At 48.2% G+C, this 20,740-nt stretch overlaps 1 protein-coding gene across 4 annotated transcripts in view; it reads left to right on the top strand.

The window, feature by feature from the left end:
* Positions 1-20,740, top strand: part of adgrd1 (adhesion G protein-coupled receptor D1) — a 210,079-nt gene that overhangs the window by 46,202 nt on the left and 143,137 nt on the right. For all 4 annotated transcript variants that reach the window (XM_068006195.1, XM_068006194.1, XM_068006193.1 and 1 more), the window contains one exon: positions 11,165-11,306. In XM_068006195.1, the coding sequence (XP_067862296.1) occupies positions 11,165-11,306 (142 nt within the window). The remainder of the gene's footprint in view (positions 1-11,164; positions 11,307-20,740) is intronic.

Below are 20,740 nucleotides of genomic sequence, written 5' to 3'. Positions count from 1 at the left end.
GATGGTGGGGATATCGGGAGGAGGCTGAGATGGATTATCCACTCGGCACTTCTGGCTGAAGATGGTTGCAAACGCTTCAGCCTTGTCTTTTGCACTCACGTGCTGGACTCCGCCATCATTGAGAATGGGGATGTTTGCAGAGCCTCCTCCTCCCGTTAGTTGTTTAATTGTCCACCACCATTCACGACTGGATGTGGCAGGACTGCAGAGCTTTGATCTGATCCGTTGGTTGTGGAATCGCTTAGCTCTGTCTATAGCATGTTGCTTCCACTGTTTAGCATGCATGTTGTCCTGAGTTGTAGCTTCACCAGGTTGGCACCTCATTTTTAGGTACGCCTGGTGCTGCTCCTGGCATGCTCTTCTACACTCCTCATTGAACCAGGGTTGATCCCCTGGCTTGTTGGTAATGGTAGAGTGAGGAATATGCCGGGCCATGAGGTTACAGATTGTGCTGGAATACAATTCTGCTGCTGCTGATGGCCCACAGCACCTCATGGATGCCCAGTTTTGAGCTGCTAGATCTGTTCTGAATCTATCCCATTTAGCACGGTGGTAGTGCCACACAACACGTTGGATGGTGTCCTCAGTGCGAAGACGGGATTTCATCTCCACGAGGACTGTGCGGTGGTCACTCCTACCAATACTGTCATGGACAGATGCATTTGCGACAGGTAGATTGGTGAGGACGAGGTCAAGTAAGTTTTTCCCTCGTGTTGGTTCGCTCACCACCTGCCGCAGGCCCAGTCTAGCAGCTATGTCCTTCAGGACTTGGCCAGCTCGGTCAGTAGTGGTGCTACCGAGCCACTCTTGGTGATGGACATTGAAGTCCCCCACCCAGAGTACATTTTGTGCCCTTGCTACCCTCAGTGCTTCCTCCAAGTGGTGTTCAATATGGAGGAGGACTGATTCATCAGCTGAGGGAGGACGGTAGGTGGTAATCAGCAGGAGATTTCCTTGCCCATGTTTGACCTGATGCCATGAGATTTCATGGGGTCCAGAGTCAATGTTGAGGACTCCCAGGGCCACTCCCTCCTGACTGTATATCACTGTACCGCCACCTCTGGTGGGTCTGTCCTGCCGGTGGGACAGGACATACCCAGGGATGGTGATGGAAGAGTCTGGGACGTTGGCTGAAAGATATGATTCTGTGAGTATGGCTATGTCAGGCTGTTGCTTGACTAGTCTGTGGGACAGCTCTCTCAATTTTGGCACAAGTCCCCAGATGTTAGTAAGGAGGACCTTGCAGGGTCGACTGGGCTTGGTGTTTTGCCGTTGTCGTGTCCGGTGCCTCGTGGTCCGATGCCGGGTGATCCGTCCGGTTTTATTCTTATTATGACTTTTCGTAGTGAGATTGTACAACTGAATGGCTTGCTTGGCCATTTCAGAGGGCAATTAAGAATCAACCACATTGCTGTGGGTCTGGAGTCACATATCGGCCAGACCGGGTAAGGGCGGCAGGCTTCCTTCCCTAAAGGACATTAGTGAACCAGATGGGTTTTTACGACAATCCGGTTGTTTCATGGCCATCATTACTGATACTAGTATTTAAATTCCAGATTTTTTTATTTAATTAATTGAATTTAAATTCGCCAGCTGCCGTGGCGGGATTTGAACTCATGACTCTGGATTTTAGTCCAGGCCTCTGGATTACTAGCCCAGTAACATAACCACTATGCGTTCTGAATTTTAATTTCTCGTGGTTGATGCGTGGAACGTTGAGCAATGTAACCGATTCTGTCAAGGGTGTGAGAAGTCTGCTTCAGAATGAGCTGGGAATCCCAGCAACACCTCTAACTCATGCCGGCCGTCGTCTGCGTGCTTTGTTTCCCAGTGTTCTTTCCGTACCGCACGAGGTTGTTTTGGAGATCGAGGCGGGGGAATGGCGATGCTTGTCCGTTCTCTGCTCCTTTTCCGGCGCACGCGTTGGCAATTAATGGCTGGGGATCTTGGCGATGCCTGTTACGAGCTGAGGAATATTGGGCTTGTGAAATTTTATTCCAATCCATTTCACTGTTCAGTGCTGCATTATTCCCACATTTTAAGCCATTTGATGTTTCTGCCTGCACGTTGTAATGTCGCTGTGTACGGGCGAGGTTGTGTCCAATTTGGCAAACGTTCCCATCGCAGCTGTATCTCACACCAGGAAGGTGTGAGAATCTTTCAGGCCCGTGCATCTCAACCCCTGCTTCCAAATTAGATCCATTACATTTTTTTATGGAGCTTGAGCAGACATCTGGTTGGGTTACCGTGCACTTTTGAGACGGGAACGGAGCCAGATTTCGGTCAGTTTATAAAAAGGGGACGAGAGGAAGATCTGAACATCTGTTTGAACAAAGACCGTCTTTGAAGGAACGCCCATTCCCAGAGCGGAATGTTTGTTTATACTTAAGGCAGTCCTGGCCTTCACGCCAATGGAATGATGCGTTTGAAATGCTTCCACGGGAACCTCGCAGAAGGGCGTTGGCGACGTGGGCCTCGAAATTGGATCGAGCAGTGCCCCCCCCCCCCCCGATTTTCAGGCGATAAACGGGCACTGAAGGGCCCAATATGGCGCGCGGGGTGGGCGAGGTCATCCTGAGCCAGGTGCGTGGCGCACGCCATATTGGTTTAGGGCACCCTGCGGTTAATCCGGGGCACCTGCCTGAAACTGGGCCCGTTGCTAATCGAGGGTCTAACGCCCGTTTCGGGCCTCTTTCCGATCTTGGATCGCGACGGTTCCCTGTGGTACGGAGCAGACGAACCAATGGCCTTTCAAGGAACTGCTGGAAGCTGCCACCAAAAAGGTAATTGTAAACAATTTTACAACACCAAGTTATAGTCCAGCAATTTTATTTTAAATTCACAAGCTTTCGGAGATTTTCTCCTTCCTCAGGCAAATGTTTCAAGATCTCCAAAAAGGTAAGTTGGGCAGGTCTAGGCCCTGATGTTAAGCCCACTCAGTAATGACACTGCGTGAAAAGACCAGTACCAATCGAGACACTGACCCATAAATCTGATGATGTTTAGATCTGTTTTTTTTCCTGTATTAGCTGACCAGACTGGTATTCTTAATACATGCCGTATTCTATAAACTCAGAATGGTTAATAGTCCCAGGCACACTACGCTGATAAAGGTTAGCGTTTAACATTCTGTCATGTGTGTTGTTTTTGGCTTCGGACGGCTGGCCATGTGTGGGGTGGGTTTCGACTGTTCTAGAGAAGATTTCTGCGTCGGAATGAAATCAGCCAGTGGTTTTGCATGTTCACAAAGCAAAGATGGATTTTTCAATCGTGGAGAAAGAGAAAGATTTGCATTTATATAGCGCCTTACACGACCTCAGGACGTCCCAAAGCGCTTCACAGCCGATGAGGTACTTTTGAAGTGTAGTCACTGTTGTAATGTGGGAAACGCAGCAGCCAATTTGCGCACAGCAAGATCCCACAAACAGCAATGAGATAAATGATCAGATAATCTGTTTTTTTTTAGTGATGTTGGTTGAGGGATAAATATTGGCCCAGGACACCGGGGAGAACTCCCCCCGCACTTCTTCGAAATAGTGGCCATGGGAGGGCAGCTCGTTCCAATTTCGAGGCCCACATCTCCAATGCCCTTTCTGCGAGGTTCCCGTGGAAGCATTTCAAACGCATCATTCCGTTGGCGTGAAGGCCAGGACTGCCTTAAGTATAAACAAACATTCTGCTCTGGGAATGGGCGTTCCTTCAAAGATGGTCTTTGTTCAAACAGATGTTCAGATCTTCCTCTTGTCCCCTTTTTTATAAACTGACCGAAATCTGGCTCCGTTCCCGTCTCTGTTTAATGTCTCATCCAAAAGACGGCACCTCCAACAGTGCAGCACTCCCTCAGTACTGCACTGGGAGCGTCAGCCTAGATTTTATGTTCTAGAGTGGGACACGAACCCACAACCTTCTGGAGGGTAATTGTACCCTTTCCCAATATTTGGGGGCATGACTCCAATATGGTGCAGTGATGTTTTATTTAGCTTCACACAGGGGTTAGCACCTAGGTGTGCCCAGGCAGCAGTTTACAGTACAGAAGGAGAATTATTTCACTAATTCCCTGCTGGGTAAAGATTGTGCCCACTTTGCACAGGAGTCTTGCTGGAAGTTCCCTCCACCCCGCCTGGGGCTTCCTCTGTGCTGATCCGGATCCCCCTCGGGGGGGGGCCGTCGCTGCCTGGTTCCTTTCCAGGTCAGCCCTGGCTCCTGTCCTGGGTCTCCACAATGTGACTCTCGCGCTGGGTCTCTTTTATGCCACTTTTGAGGGTGGGTACAGGGGTTATTACTGACACAGGTGTTTGACTCTAAGGGCGTGGCGGCCAATTGGACGTTGAGTGTCTTCCAGACAAAGGAAGCACAGTCGGCCTGTTCCTTCTCTCTTCCTCTGGGTGGGGCGGGGAGGAGGGAGAATGGAGCGGCCCCCAATATGTCACACCTCTCTGACCAACCACCAGTTCACACCACTCACAAGGGCCTGGCCCCTCACCTTATCCTGTTACGTTTCTCTCAAGGCCAATGTCAGCAGCTTTGAGTCTGTTATCTCACACTCCCCGTCTTGTCCCAGGCTGTTAGCTCTAAGACTTTGTGGTTTCATCTGGACAGCGAGCTGCTTATCTCGTGGGCATGACTGGGTAGCTTGTTAATGTAGCTATGGTTACTGCTTGTGTGCTGTGCTCACAATTTCATATTCTCTTTTATTGTATGAAGGGATTTTGAGGGTTTTTGTAAAACTGGACAGATTCTAGGTTATATAGTTAATTACTATATGCTTGATTAGCACAGAAGGTAAAAGGTGCTTATATGAGGATAGCACAAGTTACCCGTCAAAAATACACGTGGTACCAAGAGTTAAATCATGTGATTGTTAATGAATGTATTGCTGTAACCATACCAGATATATTTGATTAATTACAATATAAATTATGCAAACTACATATTCGATACAGATCCTACAGGTGACTGTATAATCTTACATTTCTGACTCGAGGCGAGAGTGCTACACACTGAGCCTGATTTGAGATTTAAAGACGTGCAATGGTAATATTTGATTAAAGTCCTTCACTCCCATCAACATAACTGCACAAGTAGCTTTGGGGTCGGCCAGCCTGCCTTCAGACTTTGACTTGAAGCTTTCATTTGAATGCAGTCAGATACAATTGCTACCTGGTGTGCGTCCTGTGAAACAGATCCAGTGAAACGGAGAAAATTAAGAGTCAGACTTTAATAAAAACAGCATAACTCACCAGACACAGCCTGCACCGTACGGAAAGCTTCGTAATGAGCAAAAGCAGTTGGCGGAAGGTGTGATCCCAAAAGTGAATCCGTCAATTGCTCCCAGGACTGCGATATTTTTAAAATTGTAAACAATTTTACAACACCAAGTTATAGTCCAACAATTTTTATTTGAAATCTACAAGCTTTCGGAGGCTTCCTCCTTCCTCAGGTAAATGTCAGGAGCTCCTTGAAGCCTACGCATTTATACATATAGAACAATACATGGTGTTTACAGAATGCCCCTGCAACTGCCCGTTGCCAAGGCAATCACCGTGTTCAGACAGAGAGGTGTCACCTACAGAACCCCTGAATACACATTCAACAAAAAAACAAACAGGAAAAAAAACAGAGAGAGGCAGAAACATCCGGAAGGCAGAGAAAGCCAGCAAATGACCCATTATATTAAAAACAGATAGCTTTTGTTCGCTGGTGGGGTTACGTGTAGCGTGACATGAACCCAAGATCCCGGTTGAGGCCGTCCTCATGGGTGCGGAACTTGGCTATCAATTTCTGCTCGATGATTTTGCGTTGACGTGTGTCTCGAAGGCCGCCTTGGAGAACGCTTACCCGAAGGTCGGTGGATGAATGTCCCTGACTGCTGAAGTGAGTTTTTAAAAGCCTCAGTCCTCTTCCAAGGATTTACTAGAATGGTATCAGGGACTTCTGGTACCTTAAAGCACAGAAGGAGGCCATTTGGCCCATCGAGCCTGTGCCGGCTCTTTGAAAGAGCTATCCAATTAATCCCACTCTCCCTGCTCTTTTCCCCATAGCCCTGTAACTTTTACCTCTTCAAGTATTTATCCAATTCCCTTTGAAAGTTATTATTGAATCTGCTTCCACCGCCCTTTCAGGCAGCGCATTCCAGATCATCACAACTCGCTGCGTAAAAAAAATTCTCCTCATCTCCCCCTCCGGTCCTTTTGCCAATTACCTTAAATCTGTGCCCTCTGGTTACCGACCCTTCTGCCACTGGATACAGTTTCTCCTTATTTACTCTATCAAAACCCTTCATGATTTTGAACACCTCTATCAAATCTCCCCTTAACCTTCTCTGCTCTAAGGAGGACAATCCCAGCTTCTCCAGTCTAGAAATGTGAAATATATTTACTGTATCACACAGTAGGATTGGTCGAGATCAAGTAACACGGGCTGGTACAGACTGCAGGTATCCCCACTCTCTACGCTCGCCTCTTGGAGAACAGTGGGAGGTAGTGGGAGGATTCACAGCTGATTAAAAGTCTGACAGGCCGTGACATGAACGCTGCTTCCGTGGCCGTCGCCATCTTTACACCAGTGAATAGAGGGGGTTAGTCCTATGGGCAGGAGGGTTTTGTGGGCTCCCACAACCCACCAAACACGAGAATCCCGCTCCGGTCTCCGCCGGCCGGGGCCGTCTGGCGCTCCGGTCTCCGCCGGCCGGGGCCGTCTGGCGCTCCGGTCTCCGCCGGCCGGGGCCGTCTGGCGCTCCGGTCTCCGCCGGCCGGGGCCGTCTGGCGCTCCGGTCTCCGCCGGCCGGGATATCCGCACTGATCACATCACAATAAAGCTTCAAATGCAAAGACGATTTTTCTGAACTAACTTTTAATTTTCTTAACAACAACTTGCATTTATATCGCGCCTTTAATGTAGTAGAACATCCCAAGGCGCTTCACAGGAGCGATTATCAAATAAAATTTGACACCGAGCCACATAGGGAAATATTAGGACAGGGGAGGTAGGTTTTAAGGAGGGGAGAGAGGCGGAGAGGTTTAGGGAGGGAATTCCAGAGCTCGGGGCCCAGACAGCTGAAGGCACGGCCGCCAATGGTGGAGCAATGGGAATCAGGGATGCGCAAGAGGCCAGAATTGGAAGAGCGCAGAGATCTCGGAGGGTTGTAGGGCTGGAGGAGGTTACAGAGATAGGGAGGGGACGAGGACATGGAGGGATTTGAACACAAGGAGGAGAATTTTAAAATGGAGTCATTGCAATTATTTAAGAACAGATGAAATGTGATAAAGTTGCAGATGTTCACGAGCAGCTGTGATGAAACAATGTGGAGCAGAGTAGCTGCAGTGAATGGCCCCCCTCCACCCTCACCCCTGTGTTTCCACAAAGCTTGTCACAGGTCAGGCCATAAATTAGTTCAGTATTTTCAGTTTTACTTGTGTAATATTTAATTAAATGAGCCAGTTAAAGGAGCTGCCAAGGGCAATTGTGAAGGCTCACTCTGTAATTACACAGCTGGTTTTTCACTAAACTCAGAGAACACATCACTTTTCTACTCTGTCTCTGTCAAATTAGCTGATGTTGGCCGGAGAGGGGGGATAGGAGAGAGGGGGGGATGGGGGGATAGGAGAGAGGGGGGGATGGGGGGAATAGGAGAGAGGGGGGATGGGGGAGAGAGGGGGGATGGATGGGGGGATGGGGGAGAGAGGGGGGATGGGGGAGAGAGGGGGGATGGGGGATGGGGGAGAGAGGGGATGGGGGAGAGAGGGGATGGGGGGGATGGGGGAGAGAGGGGATGGGGGGGATGGGGGAGAGAGGGGATGGGGGGAATGGGAGAGAGAGGGGATGGGAGAGAGAGGGGATGGGGGAGAGAGGGGATGGGGGAGAGAGGGGATGGGGGAGAGAGGGGATGGGGGAGAGAGGGGATGGGGGGGATGGGGGAGAGAGGGGATGGGGAGAGGGGGGATGGGGGATGGGGGAGAGGGGGGATGGGGGAGAGGGGGGATGGGGGAGAGGGGGGAGAGGGGGGAGAGGGGGGATGGGAGAGGGGGGAGAGAGGGGATGGGAGGGATGGGAGAGAGGGGATGGGGGGAATAGGGGAGAGGGGGGATGGGGGGGAATAGGGGAGAGAGGGGATGGGAGAGAGAGGGATGGGGGCTGGGAGAGAGGAGATTGGGGGGATAGGGAGAGAGGGGATGGGGGGATAGGGAGAGAGGGGATGGGGGGATAGGGAGAGAGGGGATGGGGGGATGGGAGAGAGAGGGATGGGGGGGATGGGAGAGAGAGGGATGGGGGGGATGGGAGAGAGGAGATGGGGGGGGGGATAGGAGAGAGAGGGGATGGGGGGATAGGAGAGAAGGGGAGAGAGGGGCGAATGGAGGGGGGATGGGGGTAAGAGGAGGGTTGAGAGAGGGCAGAGGGGTGTCGAGAGGGAGCATGGGGAGAGGGGGGGAGCATGAGGGGAGGGGGGGAGAGAGGGCAGAGGGGGGGACAGAGCGTTATGATTTGCCTCAACTCTCTGTAGGAGGGAAGAGAAATTGAATTAACCGACAGTTCTTGCTCCTGGACACGATCCAGTGAGAACAGCTGGAAAGTCTGAGTGGGGGCAGGATCAGACTTGATTGCGATGCCCCCATGGTCCAATAGCCTGCCAGCGCTCTTCGCTGACTCTAACATGTTAATAATTGCTGCAGAGGTTAAAGTGCAAGAGCACCTGGGGTGTATGTACACAAATCTTTGAAGGTGATAGGACAGGTTGAGAAGGCTGTTAATAAAGCATACGGGATCCTGGGCTTTATAAACAGAGGCACAGATCGGGGGGGGGTGGTGAGGAGGGGGACATTGGGGGAAGATCGGGGGGGGCGGTGAGGAGGGGGACATTGGGGGAAGATCGGGGGGGGGGGTGAGGAGGGGGACTTTGGGGGAAGATCGGGGGGGGGTGAGGAGGGGGACATTGGGGGAAGATCGGGGGGGTGAGGAAGGGGACATTGGGGGAAGATCGGGGGGGTGAGGAGGGGGACATTGGGGGAAGATCGGGGGGGTGAGGAGGGGGACATTGGGGGAAGATCGGGGGGGTGAGGAGGGGGACATTGGGGGAAGATCGGGGGGGTGAGGAGGGGGACATTGGGGGAAGATCGGGGGGGTGAGGAAGGGGACATTGGGGGAAGATCGGGGGGTGAAGAGGGGGACATTGGGGGAAGATCGGGGGGTGAAGAGGGGGACATCAGGAAGGTCATTGGGGGGTGAAGAGGGGGACATCGGAGCAGGGTGCAAAGATAGGTTCATTTAGTGTTTTCACTTCCTTCCATGGATTTTATTTAATTTATTTAGTTTCTTGTTTCCTGATCTGGCCCCTCTGGCCTGGTTTCACCACCAGGCATGAATCAGAAGCAGTGGGCAAGCCGCCCAGGTAAGTTTAAAAAATCTTTCTAACTACTCACTCTGTCACAGGTAAAGTGCCTTAAGCACGTCAATGAGGTACATTTGGCTCTTTAACTGTCACCCCGCCGGCTTTAATTGCTGGAGGGGCCTCCGTTTTCAGGTCGCCTGCACGCACACAGGTGGGTCCCTGGGAAACTCGGAAGTCAGCGGGTTGGAGCCGGCTTTCGAACGCGGATGGGATTTCCGTGATTTTCGGAGCCCCCAACGCACCCGCAATTGCCCCCTAAAATCACCCGCAATGAGTGTGACCTCCGCAGCCGTCCTGAGTGAGGTTGCAAACAACTGATGAAAGTCTATGGATCAAAGGGGTTAAATTCTGAGGACAGGTTACATAAACTTTCCTTGAGTTTGGAAGGTTGAGGGGTGATCTAAATGCAACATTTAAAATGATTAAAGGATTTGATAGGGTCAATACAGAGAAACTATTTCCTCTGGTGGGGGGAATCCAGAACAAGGGGGAATAACCTTAAAATTAGAGCTTGGCCGTTCAGGGGTGATGTCAGGAAGCACTTCTTCACACAAAGGGGAGTGGAAATCTGGAACTCTCTTCCCCCCCAAAAGGTTGTGGGGGTCAATTGGAGCTTTCAAGACTGAGATTGATGGATTTTTGTTGGGTATCAGGGGATATGGAGCAAAGGCGGGTAAATGGAGTTGAGGCATAGACCAGCCATCATCTGATTGAATGGCTCGAGGGGCTGAATGGCCTCTTTCAGTTCCTAATGTTCCTATCCCTGTGGATTTTCAGGGCTCTTCCTCCCCGGATTCCCTTTGATATTTGAGTTTGAGATTAATCCAGGCTCTGTTATAAGCGAGCTGGTGCGGAACTTTAAAATGCCGTCAATCTAAATTGGGCTGGATTGGATGTAAACAACAAAACAAAAAAATCTGAATTGAGATGCCCCCTTTAAGAAGCTGTAAGTGTGTTACGGAACCAAGGCGGGTGGATGGAGTTAGGATACAGATCCGTGGCGGAACAGGCTCGAGGGGCTGAATGGCCTACTGCTGTCCCTATGAATGGGTTTGATGGATTATCACAATTTGACTGGTTAATTAGCAAGGTTTGCTGAAACCCGTTTTGTTAACCCTTTGTTCACTGGTGCTGTGACCGTGTGGGACTGGACTGATGCCCCCCCCCCCGTGGGCTCCGTGGGGGTAAATGCACTGCCTGGCGTGTGACTGAACTCTGCAAACAAGCAAGGTCTGGGGGCACCTGTGAGGGTGGGGGGGACCATTGGCCTCAGTACCTCTGGGCCAGGGTGGGATAGGATTGGCCAGTCTTTACATATCAACATGTGAAAGTGAGATGCAGGAAATGAGCAGCTGACCCGTCGAGCCTGCCCCTCACACCATGATCACCAGAGCATCGTGACCAGACACTTCCTCCTCTCCCCCCCCCCGCAGCCACAGAATCTCCTGGGAGAGGCCAAAAAAACACAGGGCCAAATGCTGAATCAAATTATCGAGATTTGACCACTGTTGGAACGTGTTTCCTTTTGGGATCGGGCTGGGGACAGGATTAGGATTGGCGATGATGCCTCTCTCGGTCAAATAACCAGGCTCACAAGTACAGCAAGGCTGCTTGGACAAGATGCAGGGAAGTTGTCACGACCACCAAACTGCAACTCCAGGAGGAGTCCTGGAAGGAGCTGATTTTTTTTTTTTGTTTTTGTGTGTCCAGGTTCTGACTGGTGTAGTTTTCGCAGAAATGTTGTCCTAAAATATGCATTTTGTGTTTGATTCTTGTCAGAATCAGCGACGCAGCTCTCCGGAAAGGCCACAAGATCACAGTGACAAGTTACATCATCTCGCTGAAAATCCAACCGCCTCTATCGCTTTCTCACAGTCTCTCCGGCTTCCCCCTCACCACCATAAGTCTCACACACATGCTGGTAAGACGTTAAAGCAGCAGAGCAAAGCTCTCGCACTGGCCTGCAGTAAAACAACGAGCAGAGTTCAGAGAAAAGAATTTATCAGCCTTCTGCCTTCCTTCCTTTCGAATATTCGTTTAAAAATGCCTTTCACGTAAAGTTTACTGGACCACAAGGGTTGTAAATTAGCGGGTGAATTGTTATGGAAATGTTTAAATGTTATAAAAACATTAGTGGGACTGGTTTGCATCTCCCCACAGGCAGCCTGTTTCTTTCTGCTTGTTTTGCTTTCACAGCGATACTGCCTTCTGAAAAGTTACGGGGGAGCTGGAGCAATTGCGAGTTTGCGGGGAGCAGGGGCCGGGGTATCGAGGGGAGGGTTTTACAGCCCTCGTTTCCCGGAGACCTTTGAGCTGTCTCTCCGTTGGTTTTGCGGGATTGGGGAATGGGCCGGAAGAGTTGCAGGTTTCCCAGCAGAGGCAAGTGGTCTTCGCCAAAGCACGAGGCCCGGGAATGGTTGCCGGTGATACCAGGGCACCAAACGGCGAGCAGTTTCAGCCGATTTTCCTCTGTCCGGTATTTTAAACAAAGCGACGTCAAATAAAAGCGGCCGATCTACCTTCCAGCAAACTTTATCGAAACCTTAATTATGGGGGTTGGTTGGGGATTTCCGATCTCGCAAATAGTTTTGCGAAATCTGGAATTCTCACCTGTTGTGTGCGGCAGAGTTGGATGGGTCAGCGGTTCGGTGGCACCAGGCCGGTATCAGGAGCAGCTGATCTGAACAGGGGGAAGAGGGGTTCCTCAGGAGAGGGGAGAAGTTAATTGCCCTTTTGGGGGGGGGAGGAAGATAGGGAGAGGGAGAGAGAGAGCCTCCGTGTCACCATGACAACTATATAAACAATTTTAAAGCAATTTACATTCAGATTTGGCAACAGTCGGTCCCAGTCCACAATTGTACCAACACTTCAGGGTTTTTCCACAGTCGTCCAGTGTTTGAATCTTGGATTGTTAACAATTGCCTCCTAGAAGAGGAATGGGCTCATTCTGGGAGTCAGCCGTGGCTCTCAGTGGGCAGCACTCTCGCCTCTGAGTCAAATAGTTTGTGGGTTCAAGTCCCACTCCAGAGACTTGAGCACAATAATCCAGGCCGACATTCCCAAGTGCAGGACTGAGGGAGTGCCGCCTTTTGGATGAGATGTTAAACCGAGGCCCCGTCTGCCTCTCGGGTGGATGTAAAAGATCCCACAGCATGATTTGAAGAAGAGCAGGGGACTTCTCCCCAGTGACCTGGGGCTAATATTTATCCCTCAACCAACATCACTAAAACAGATTATCCGGTCACTTATCTCCTTTCTTTTTGTGGGATCTTGCTGTGTGCAAATTGGCTGTTGCGTTTCCCACACTTCAAAAGTATTTAATTGGCGGTGAAGTGCTTTGGGGTGTCTTGAGGCCGTGACAGGTGTTATCGAAATGCCAGCTCTTTCAGTGTAACAATGTACTTTGGGCCTGTCCTCGGGGCTGGTCTTGCATGGTCCACTGTTTCATTTTGAAGCTGTTGGTCATTTTTTGCCTGATTTGAAGGTTGGCATGTTTGGATCAGGGTTGGCTGTGTACAGTACAGCAGCGCGACGGCTGGCAGCAAGTTACTTGGCACTAAACTCACTGAACAAATGGTGCTCCTCTTGCATCTGTGTTTTTGTGCTGACACTAGTCTGGTTTAGCTTGTTACAATTTTATGAAGTGTGAAATAAATTTTGGCTTTATTTGTGTTAGCTTTAAATATCTCCAGTCTTGTTTTCATTAGTCATCCAATTTTAATTAGGCCAAGTTATTACAGGGGTAATTTTTATGACTTTAATACACACAGTCTCTCACACTCAACTCCCCAGTAAGCTCTCCCAGTGGGCAAGCCTGTGCAGTGGGATCATGAATTCATATAATCACCCTTCCAACACACAAATAACTCTATTATCTTTCCACTCGTAAGCGTGCTGAACTTAGCAAGACTTAGGTGTTCTGTAAATGCTCTCCCCGGGCAAATGGGCTGGGTTCATGCTCTTTGAAGGTTTTTTAATCATGGGCCAATTGGGCAAGTCAGACCCGTGCTCCTTTCATATAGAAGTAATGGAGATCGGGTGGCCAGTTGATAGTTTCATTGAGTAAATATTGGAAGTTCGTGTAAAAGAAAGAACTTGCATTTATACAGCGCCTTTCACAACCTCAGCACATCCCAAAGCGCTTTACAGCCAATGCGGCGGCCAATTTGCGCACAGCAAGATCCCACAAACAGGAATGAGATAACCTGTATTAGTGATGCTGGTTGAGGGATAAATATTGGCCAGGACACCGGGGAGAACTCCCCTGCTCTTCTCTGAAATAGTGGCCGTGGGATCTTTTATGTCCACCTGAGAGGGCAGACGGGGCCTCGGTTTAACATCTCATCCGAAAGACGGCACCTGTGACAGTGCAGCACTCCCCCAGTACTGCACTGGGAGTGTCGGCCAGGATTATGTGCTTAGTTCCCTGGAGTGGGGCTCTGAACCCACAGTCTTTCTAAGTCAGAGGGGAGAGTGTTCCCAACTGAGCCACGGCTGACACTGGAAAGCTATCACAGTCCTTTTAGATATTTGGTGGTACAGTCCCACTCCAGAGACTTGAGCACATAATTTAGGCAGACACTACAGTGCTGTACTGAGGGAGTGCTTCATTGTCGGAGGTGCCGTCTTTCAGATGAGATGCTTAGCCAAGGCCCCCCCGTCTGCCCCCTCAGGTGGATGTAAAAGGTCACATGACACTATTTTGAAAAAGAGCAGGAGAGTTCTCCCCTGGAGCTGTGGGCAATATTAATTCCTCAACCAAAACCAAAGGGGTGATCTTTCATCTCATTAGTGGGAGCTTGCTGTGCGTGAATTGGCTGCGGAATCTACCTGCATAACAACAGTGATTGTGCTGCAATGGCGATTCCTTTGGCTGTGAAGCACTTTGGGATGTCTCATAAATGCAAATTCGTTCTTTTTTATTTTGAGAGCTGTCAGGTTCCACAGGTTTAGAAATTAAGGACCCAACTTACCAAGAGACACTTCACACTGAGATGTGACCTTGTAGTTGCTACGAACATTGCAGATTGAATCATTTATATGGAAATAGGATATCATTCTGTACAATGCTGGTGTGTGAATTGATGATGATTGGGCCTTTGACTGTTTGCTGAAGCCTGACTCTGGGAAATGTAGAATATTTCAGCAGTTAATGGAAGTAATAAGGGGGATTAAATGGAACTGATTTATCTGTGGCAGGTAGGGAGTTGGGAGTTTTTGAGCTCATTATCCCAGAGGTTTTGAAGGAACTGCTGGGGTACATCAGGGTTGCTTAACTGCAGAACCTTTTTAAAACTTGGATTGTACTTCTCACAGCAACTGGACAATATATTAGAGCAAGTAGGGGAGCTCCTGCAGTGAGTCACATCTCAACTGAGCGAAGTCCAGGTTTAATACCATCAGATTAAAGGCAGAATATTAAAACTAAGTGCAACATTTGAAACTCCAGCGTATCACAAAGCAATTGTGTGAGTTACAGACATACCTTGTCCTTAATTTCTCTCTCCTTGGTTACCACAATCAGCAATTACACATTAATGTGAAGTACTACAGCTATTTCCCACTCTTGAGCACAAAGGGTCCTTTTCCCTTTGGTAACTGGTAGGGGATAATGGACAGATGAATACAATGGTTACTGCCTCACAATATCTGAGATCAATTCATTCTCATCCTTTTGTTTGAAATTGTTGAGCAGTGGGAATGGAGGTTAGATAAAATTATATAGACTTTAACAGCACAGAAACAGACCATTCGACCCTATCAGCATATCCTTCTATCCCTTTCTCCCTCATGTGTTTATCCAGCTTCCCCTTAAATGTATCTCTGCTATTCGCCTCAACCACTCCTTGTAGTAGCGAGTTCCATATTCTCACCACTCTCTGGGTAAAGAAGTTTCTCCTGAATTCCCTATTGGATTTATTAGTGACTATCTTATATTTATGACCCCTAGTTCTGGTCTTCCCTACAAGTGGAAACATCTTCTCTATGTCTACCCTATCAAACCCTTCATAATCTTAAAGGGCCACCTCTCAGCCTTCTCTTTTTAAGAGAAAAGAGCCCCAACCTGTTCAATCTTTCCTGATGGGTATAACCTCTCAGTTCTGGTATCATCCTAGTAAATCTTTGTTGGACTTTCTCCAGTGCTTCTATATCCTTTTTGTAATATGGAGACCAGAACTATGCACAGCGCTCCAAGTCTGGTCTAACCAAGGTATATGGAGACCAGAACTGTGCACAGTGCTCCATGTGTGGTCTAACCAAGGTATATGGAGACCGGAAATGTGCACAGTGCTCCAAGTCTGGTCTAACCAAGGTTAGTACAACTGAAGCATCACATCCTCACTTTTAAATTCCAACCCTCTTGAAATAATGGTCAATATTCCATTAGCCTTTTTGATTACTTTCGTATCTGTGCACCAGCTTTTAATCTGTTTACACAGACATCAAAATCTCTCTGCTCCTCCACAGATCCTCGTCTCTCACCATTAAGAAAATATTCCAATTTGCTTTTCTCTGATCCAAAATGGATGACCTCATACTTTCCCACATTGGGCAAAACTGTGGCAAATGGAGTTCATTCATTTATTCTGTCTATGCTCCTTTGTAACTTCCTGCTCCCATGTATATAACTTACTGTCCCTCCTAACTTAGTGCCATCTGCAAACTTGTATATGCAACTCCTTATTCCTTCATCCAAATCATTGATATATCTGGTGAGAAGCTGAGGCCCCAGCACAGATCCCTGGGGAATTCCATTTGTCGCGTCCCGCCAATCAGAGTATGTACCCTTTATCCCTACTTTCTGTCTCCTACCTTCCAACCAATTACCAACTTGTGTCACCAGTTTATCTCCAATAACCTCTTGTGCGGAACCTTATCAAATGCCATCTGAAAGTCCATATAGGCAACATCCACCGACGTTCCCGTGTCCCCCATGTTAGTGACCGCCTCAAATAATTCCACTAGTCAGACATGATCTACCCGTCACGCGCCGCCTCTCCCTGATCAGCTGACACCCGTCCAAGTGCTCAGTCACGCTGTCCCTGATGATAAAATTCCACTAACTTCCCCGCAATTGATGTTAAACGGACAGGTCTGTAGTAACCTGGTTTCTCGCTCTCTCCCTCCCTTTTTAAATAATCAAGTGAAATTTGCAATTTTTCAATCCAAAGGCACAATTCCTGAATCTGGAGAAATTTGACTAATTATGTCTTTGGTTGTGACCTGTTCTTGTGCAACCAAATATTGAGAAACAACAGCCAGGATATAAATTGGTGGATCTTTAAGATGATTGACAAAAGATCTGGGGGGTGGGGGGTGGCAATGAGCAGAAATATTTTCACTCAGCGAGTTGTTATGATCTGGAATGCGCTGCCTGAAAGGGCAGTGGAAGCAAATTTAATAATAACTTTCAAAAGGGAATTGGATAAATACTTGAAAAGGAAAAATTTGCAGGGCATTGGGGAAAGAGCAGGGGGAGTGGGACTAATTGGATCGCTCTTTCAAAGAGCCGGCACAGGCACGATGGGCCGAACGGCCTCCTTCTGTGTTGTATTATTCTATGATTCTATGATCTCTTCTGAACTTCCTGTCCCACATGTAGCTTGTTGATATGTTGTGAAAGAGGAGATGGGGGGTCTTCATTATTGTGATGTCTAGGTGCCACTTAATTAAAAGGTACGGTAGCTTAATGGTGTTGGACGTGCAACCCAGAGGTCATGAGTTCAGGTCCCACCATAGCAAAAATGTGAAGCGAAACTCAACAAACCTGGCAATTTGTAGGTAGCATCTGGTAAAATAACCATGGAAGCTGCTGTTTTGTTGTAAAACCCCAACTGGTGAATGGCACCCTACTTGGCCTATCCTACATAGGGCTGATTGACACTTAATGGCCTCGGAAATGGCCTAGCAAGCCAATGTGTTGTGAAAAAAACTCAACTGTTAGCTGTTCAAGGGGAAGACCGACTCCCACCAGCTTCTCAGAGCATCTAGAGATGGGCAATAAATGTGGCTTTGCCCAGGTACTGAGACCAAATAGTGGAAAAAAACATTCTCAATTTGCTTCCCCCTTCTCTCTCCTCCTCGCGCACATTTTTCCGACTCTTAAATTTCAACAATTGGAAAATTGTGCAGAGCACATGGCCAAGTTTCTGACGTATGCCCCTTGACAGGGGAGGCTCTGTAAAGTCAGAAAATGTCCCCAGTGTGTTCACAACCACAAATGTGGTGGCATTTCTCTGGACTTCATAACGTCTTTCCAAGGCTGCTAAAAAAACCCACAGGTTCATGGCAGTCTGGAAGAACAGAATGTGAATTAGTACAGTTAACAGCTGCCTTAACTAGAATCATACAGTCATAGAATGATACCGCACAGAAGGTGGACATTCGGCCCATCGTGCCAGTGCCGGCTCTTTGAAAGGTCTACCCAATTAGTTCCACTCCCCTGCTCTTTCCCCGTAGCCCTGCAAATTTTTCCCTTTCAAGTATTTATCCAATTCCCTTTTGAAAGTTATTATTGAATCTGCTTCCACCGCCCTTTCAGGCAGTGAATTCCAGATCAGAACAACTCACTGCTTAAAAAAAAAATTCTCCTCATCCCCCATCTGGTTCTTTTGCCAGTTATCTTAAATCTGTGTCCTCTGGTTACCGACCCTCCTGCCACTGGAAACAGTTTCTCCTTATTTACTCTATCAAAATCCTTCATGATTTTGAACACTTCTATCAAATGTCTTAACTTTCTCTGTTCTAAGGAGAACAACCCCAGCTTCTCCAGTCTCTCCACATAACTGAAGTCCCTCATCCCTGGTACCATTCTAGTAAATCTCCTCTGCACCCTCTCTAAGGCCTTGACATCCTTCCTAAAGTGTGGTGCCCAGAATTGGACACAATTCTCCAGCTGAGGCCTAACCAGTGTTTGAAAAAGGTTTAGCATAACTTTCTTGCTTTTGCACTCTATGCCTCTATTAATAAAGCTTATGATCCCGTATGCTTTTTTTTAACAGCCTTCTCAACCTGTCCTGCCACCTTCAGTGATTTGTATATGTGAACCCCCAGGTATCTCTGTTCCTGCGCCCCTTTAAACTGTACCATTTAGTTTATATTGCCTCTCCTCATTCTTCCTACCAAATTGCATCACTTCACACTTCTCTGTGTTAAATTTCATCTGCTATGTGTCTGCCCATTTCACCAGTCTGTCTGTGTCCTCCTGAAGTCTGTTACTATCCTCCACATTGTTTACTGCATTCCCAAGTTTCATGTCATCTGCAAACTTTGAAATTGTGCCCTGTATACCCAAGTCCAGGTCATTAATATATATCAAAAAGAGCAGTGGTCCTAATATTGACCCTGGGGGACACCACTGTATACTTCCCTCCAGTCTGAGAAAAAACCATTCACCACTGCTCTCTGCTTTCTGTCTTGTAGCCAATTTCGTATCCAACATTGTAGGTCAGGGGTCCAATCCATGGGCCCGGGGTCCCCAACCCTGGGAGTCGAGCCCTTAAAGCTCAGGCAACTCAGTCGTATTTGCACTTGTGTCTCTTATTTGCGGTTTTTAGCGCGTTGATGGTTAAATCTAAAGTCAGAACACCAAGATCTGTTAGTTTCAGCAACTTGAGATAAATGAAAGTAAATGGGAGCAGGGATTGAAACTGTTTATGTGGTTCTCTCCCTGACATTTTTTTTTATTCGTTCACGGGATGTGGGCGTCGCTGGCAAGGCCGGCATTTATTGCCCATCCCTAATTGCCCTCGAGAAGGTGGTGGTGAGCCGCCTTCTTGAACCGCTGCAGTCCGTGTGGTGACGGTTCTCCCACAGTGCTGTTAGGAAGGGAGTTCCAGGATTTTGACCCAGCGACAATGAAGGAACGGCGATATATTTCCAAGTCGGGATGGTGTGTGACTTGGAGGGGAACGTGCAGGTGGTGTTGTTCCCATGCGCCTGCTGCCCTTGTCCTTCTAGGTGGTAGAGGTCGCAGGTTTGGGAGGTGCTGTCGAAGAAGCCTTGGCGAGTTGCTGCAGTGCATCCTGTGGATGGTACACACTGCAGCCACAGTGCGCCGGTGGTGAAGGGAGTGAATGTTTAGGGTGGTGGATGGGGTGCCAATCAAGCGGGCTGCTTTATCTTGGATGGTGTCGAGCTTCTTGAGTGTTGTTGGAGCTGCACTCATCCAGGCAAGTGGAGAGTATTCCATCACACTCCTGACTTGTGCCTTGTAGATGGTGGAAAGGCTTTGGGGAGTCATTAACATAGAAATTACAACACGGAAACTGGTCGTTCGGCCCCAACCATTCCCCGTTGGTGTTTATCCTCCACATGAGCAGTATCCTAATCTCATCTGTCCTGTTCCCATTTCCCTTTATCCCCCGTTCCTTCAACCACCGATCGAACCTATTCTTAAATGCTGACATGGTCTCTGCTTTAATCACTAACTCTGATCATGGATTCCACAGCTTCACAATCCTCCTGCTCTGTGTCCTAAATTTCTTACATTTAATCTTATCTGTGTCCCCTCATTCTAGACCGCTCAACCATTGGAACTAATCTGTTTCTATCTACCCTGTCCCATCTCTTCATAACGTTAAACACCTCTATCAAATCCGCCCATAATCTCCTCTGTTTTAACAAAAACACAGCACCAATTTTTCAAGTCTTTCCTCGGTATTTATGTTTCCTCACACAGTGAATCCGTGCTGCACCCTCTCTATTGCCTCTACACCCTTCCTATAGTGTGGAGCCCAAAACTGTACCCAGTCCTCCACCTGCGGGCTCACTAAAGTTAAATTCAGATTCACCATTTACATCTCGACTCGACATTTATACTCAGTCCTGGTTCCGTGATACACGCCTGCGTGTCCCACAGAGTCAAAATTCCCTGGAATTTCCCTGTTCCAACTCCACTTGAAGTGTGACACAGCAGGATCCCGACTACAGCCAGGATGTAGTCACTGGCTGCTCCAACAAGGGTTTAATTGACCCAGTGCAGGGTGGGAGCCAGTATGAAAATCAGGCTCTTCATCTCAAAACAGTTCCACACCCAATCTTTGGAGAATTGTATTTTATATTCTTATTGTTAGTTCTGTTAAGCAGCTAACTAGTTTCTCCAGAACATTTTCACATAGCAGAAGTTTTTATTTGAATACTCTGCGCTCTGTAGCGAGAATTGTGAAATGTTATAACTGTGATTTTAATATCTTAATTTTTAGTTTTGGCAAGAGGTTAAAAACATAATCTTCGCAGACACATGGCTGCGAGGGAGAATGTCTAAGTGGGTTGTAAATGTGTCAGAGGAAATTTTTAATCAGCATTGCCTCGTGTTAACAAGGGAATTTGATTTACAGGAGACAGGAGTTGTGA

The sequence above is a fragment of the Heptranchias perlo genome, chromosome 25, assembly GCF_035084215.1.
Source record: "Heptranchias perlo isolate sHepPer1 chromosome 25, sHepPer1.hap1, whole genome shotgun sequence".
Classification (NCBI taxonomy): Eukaryota; Metazoa; Chordata; class Chondrichthyes; order Hexanchiformes; family Hexanchidae; genus Heptranchias; species Heptranchias perlo.
This window is presented reverse-complemented; position numbering and strand designations above follow the sequence as displayed.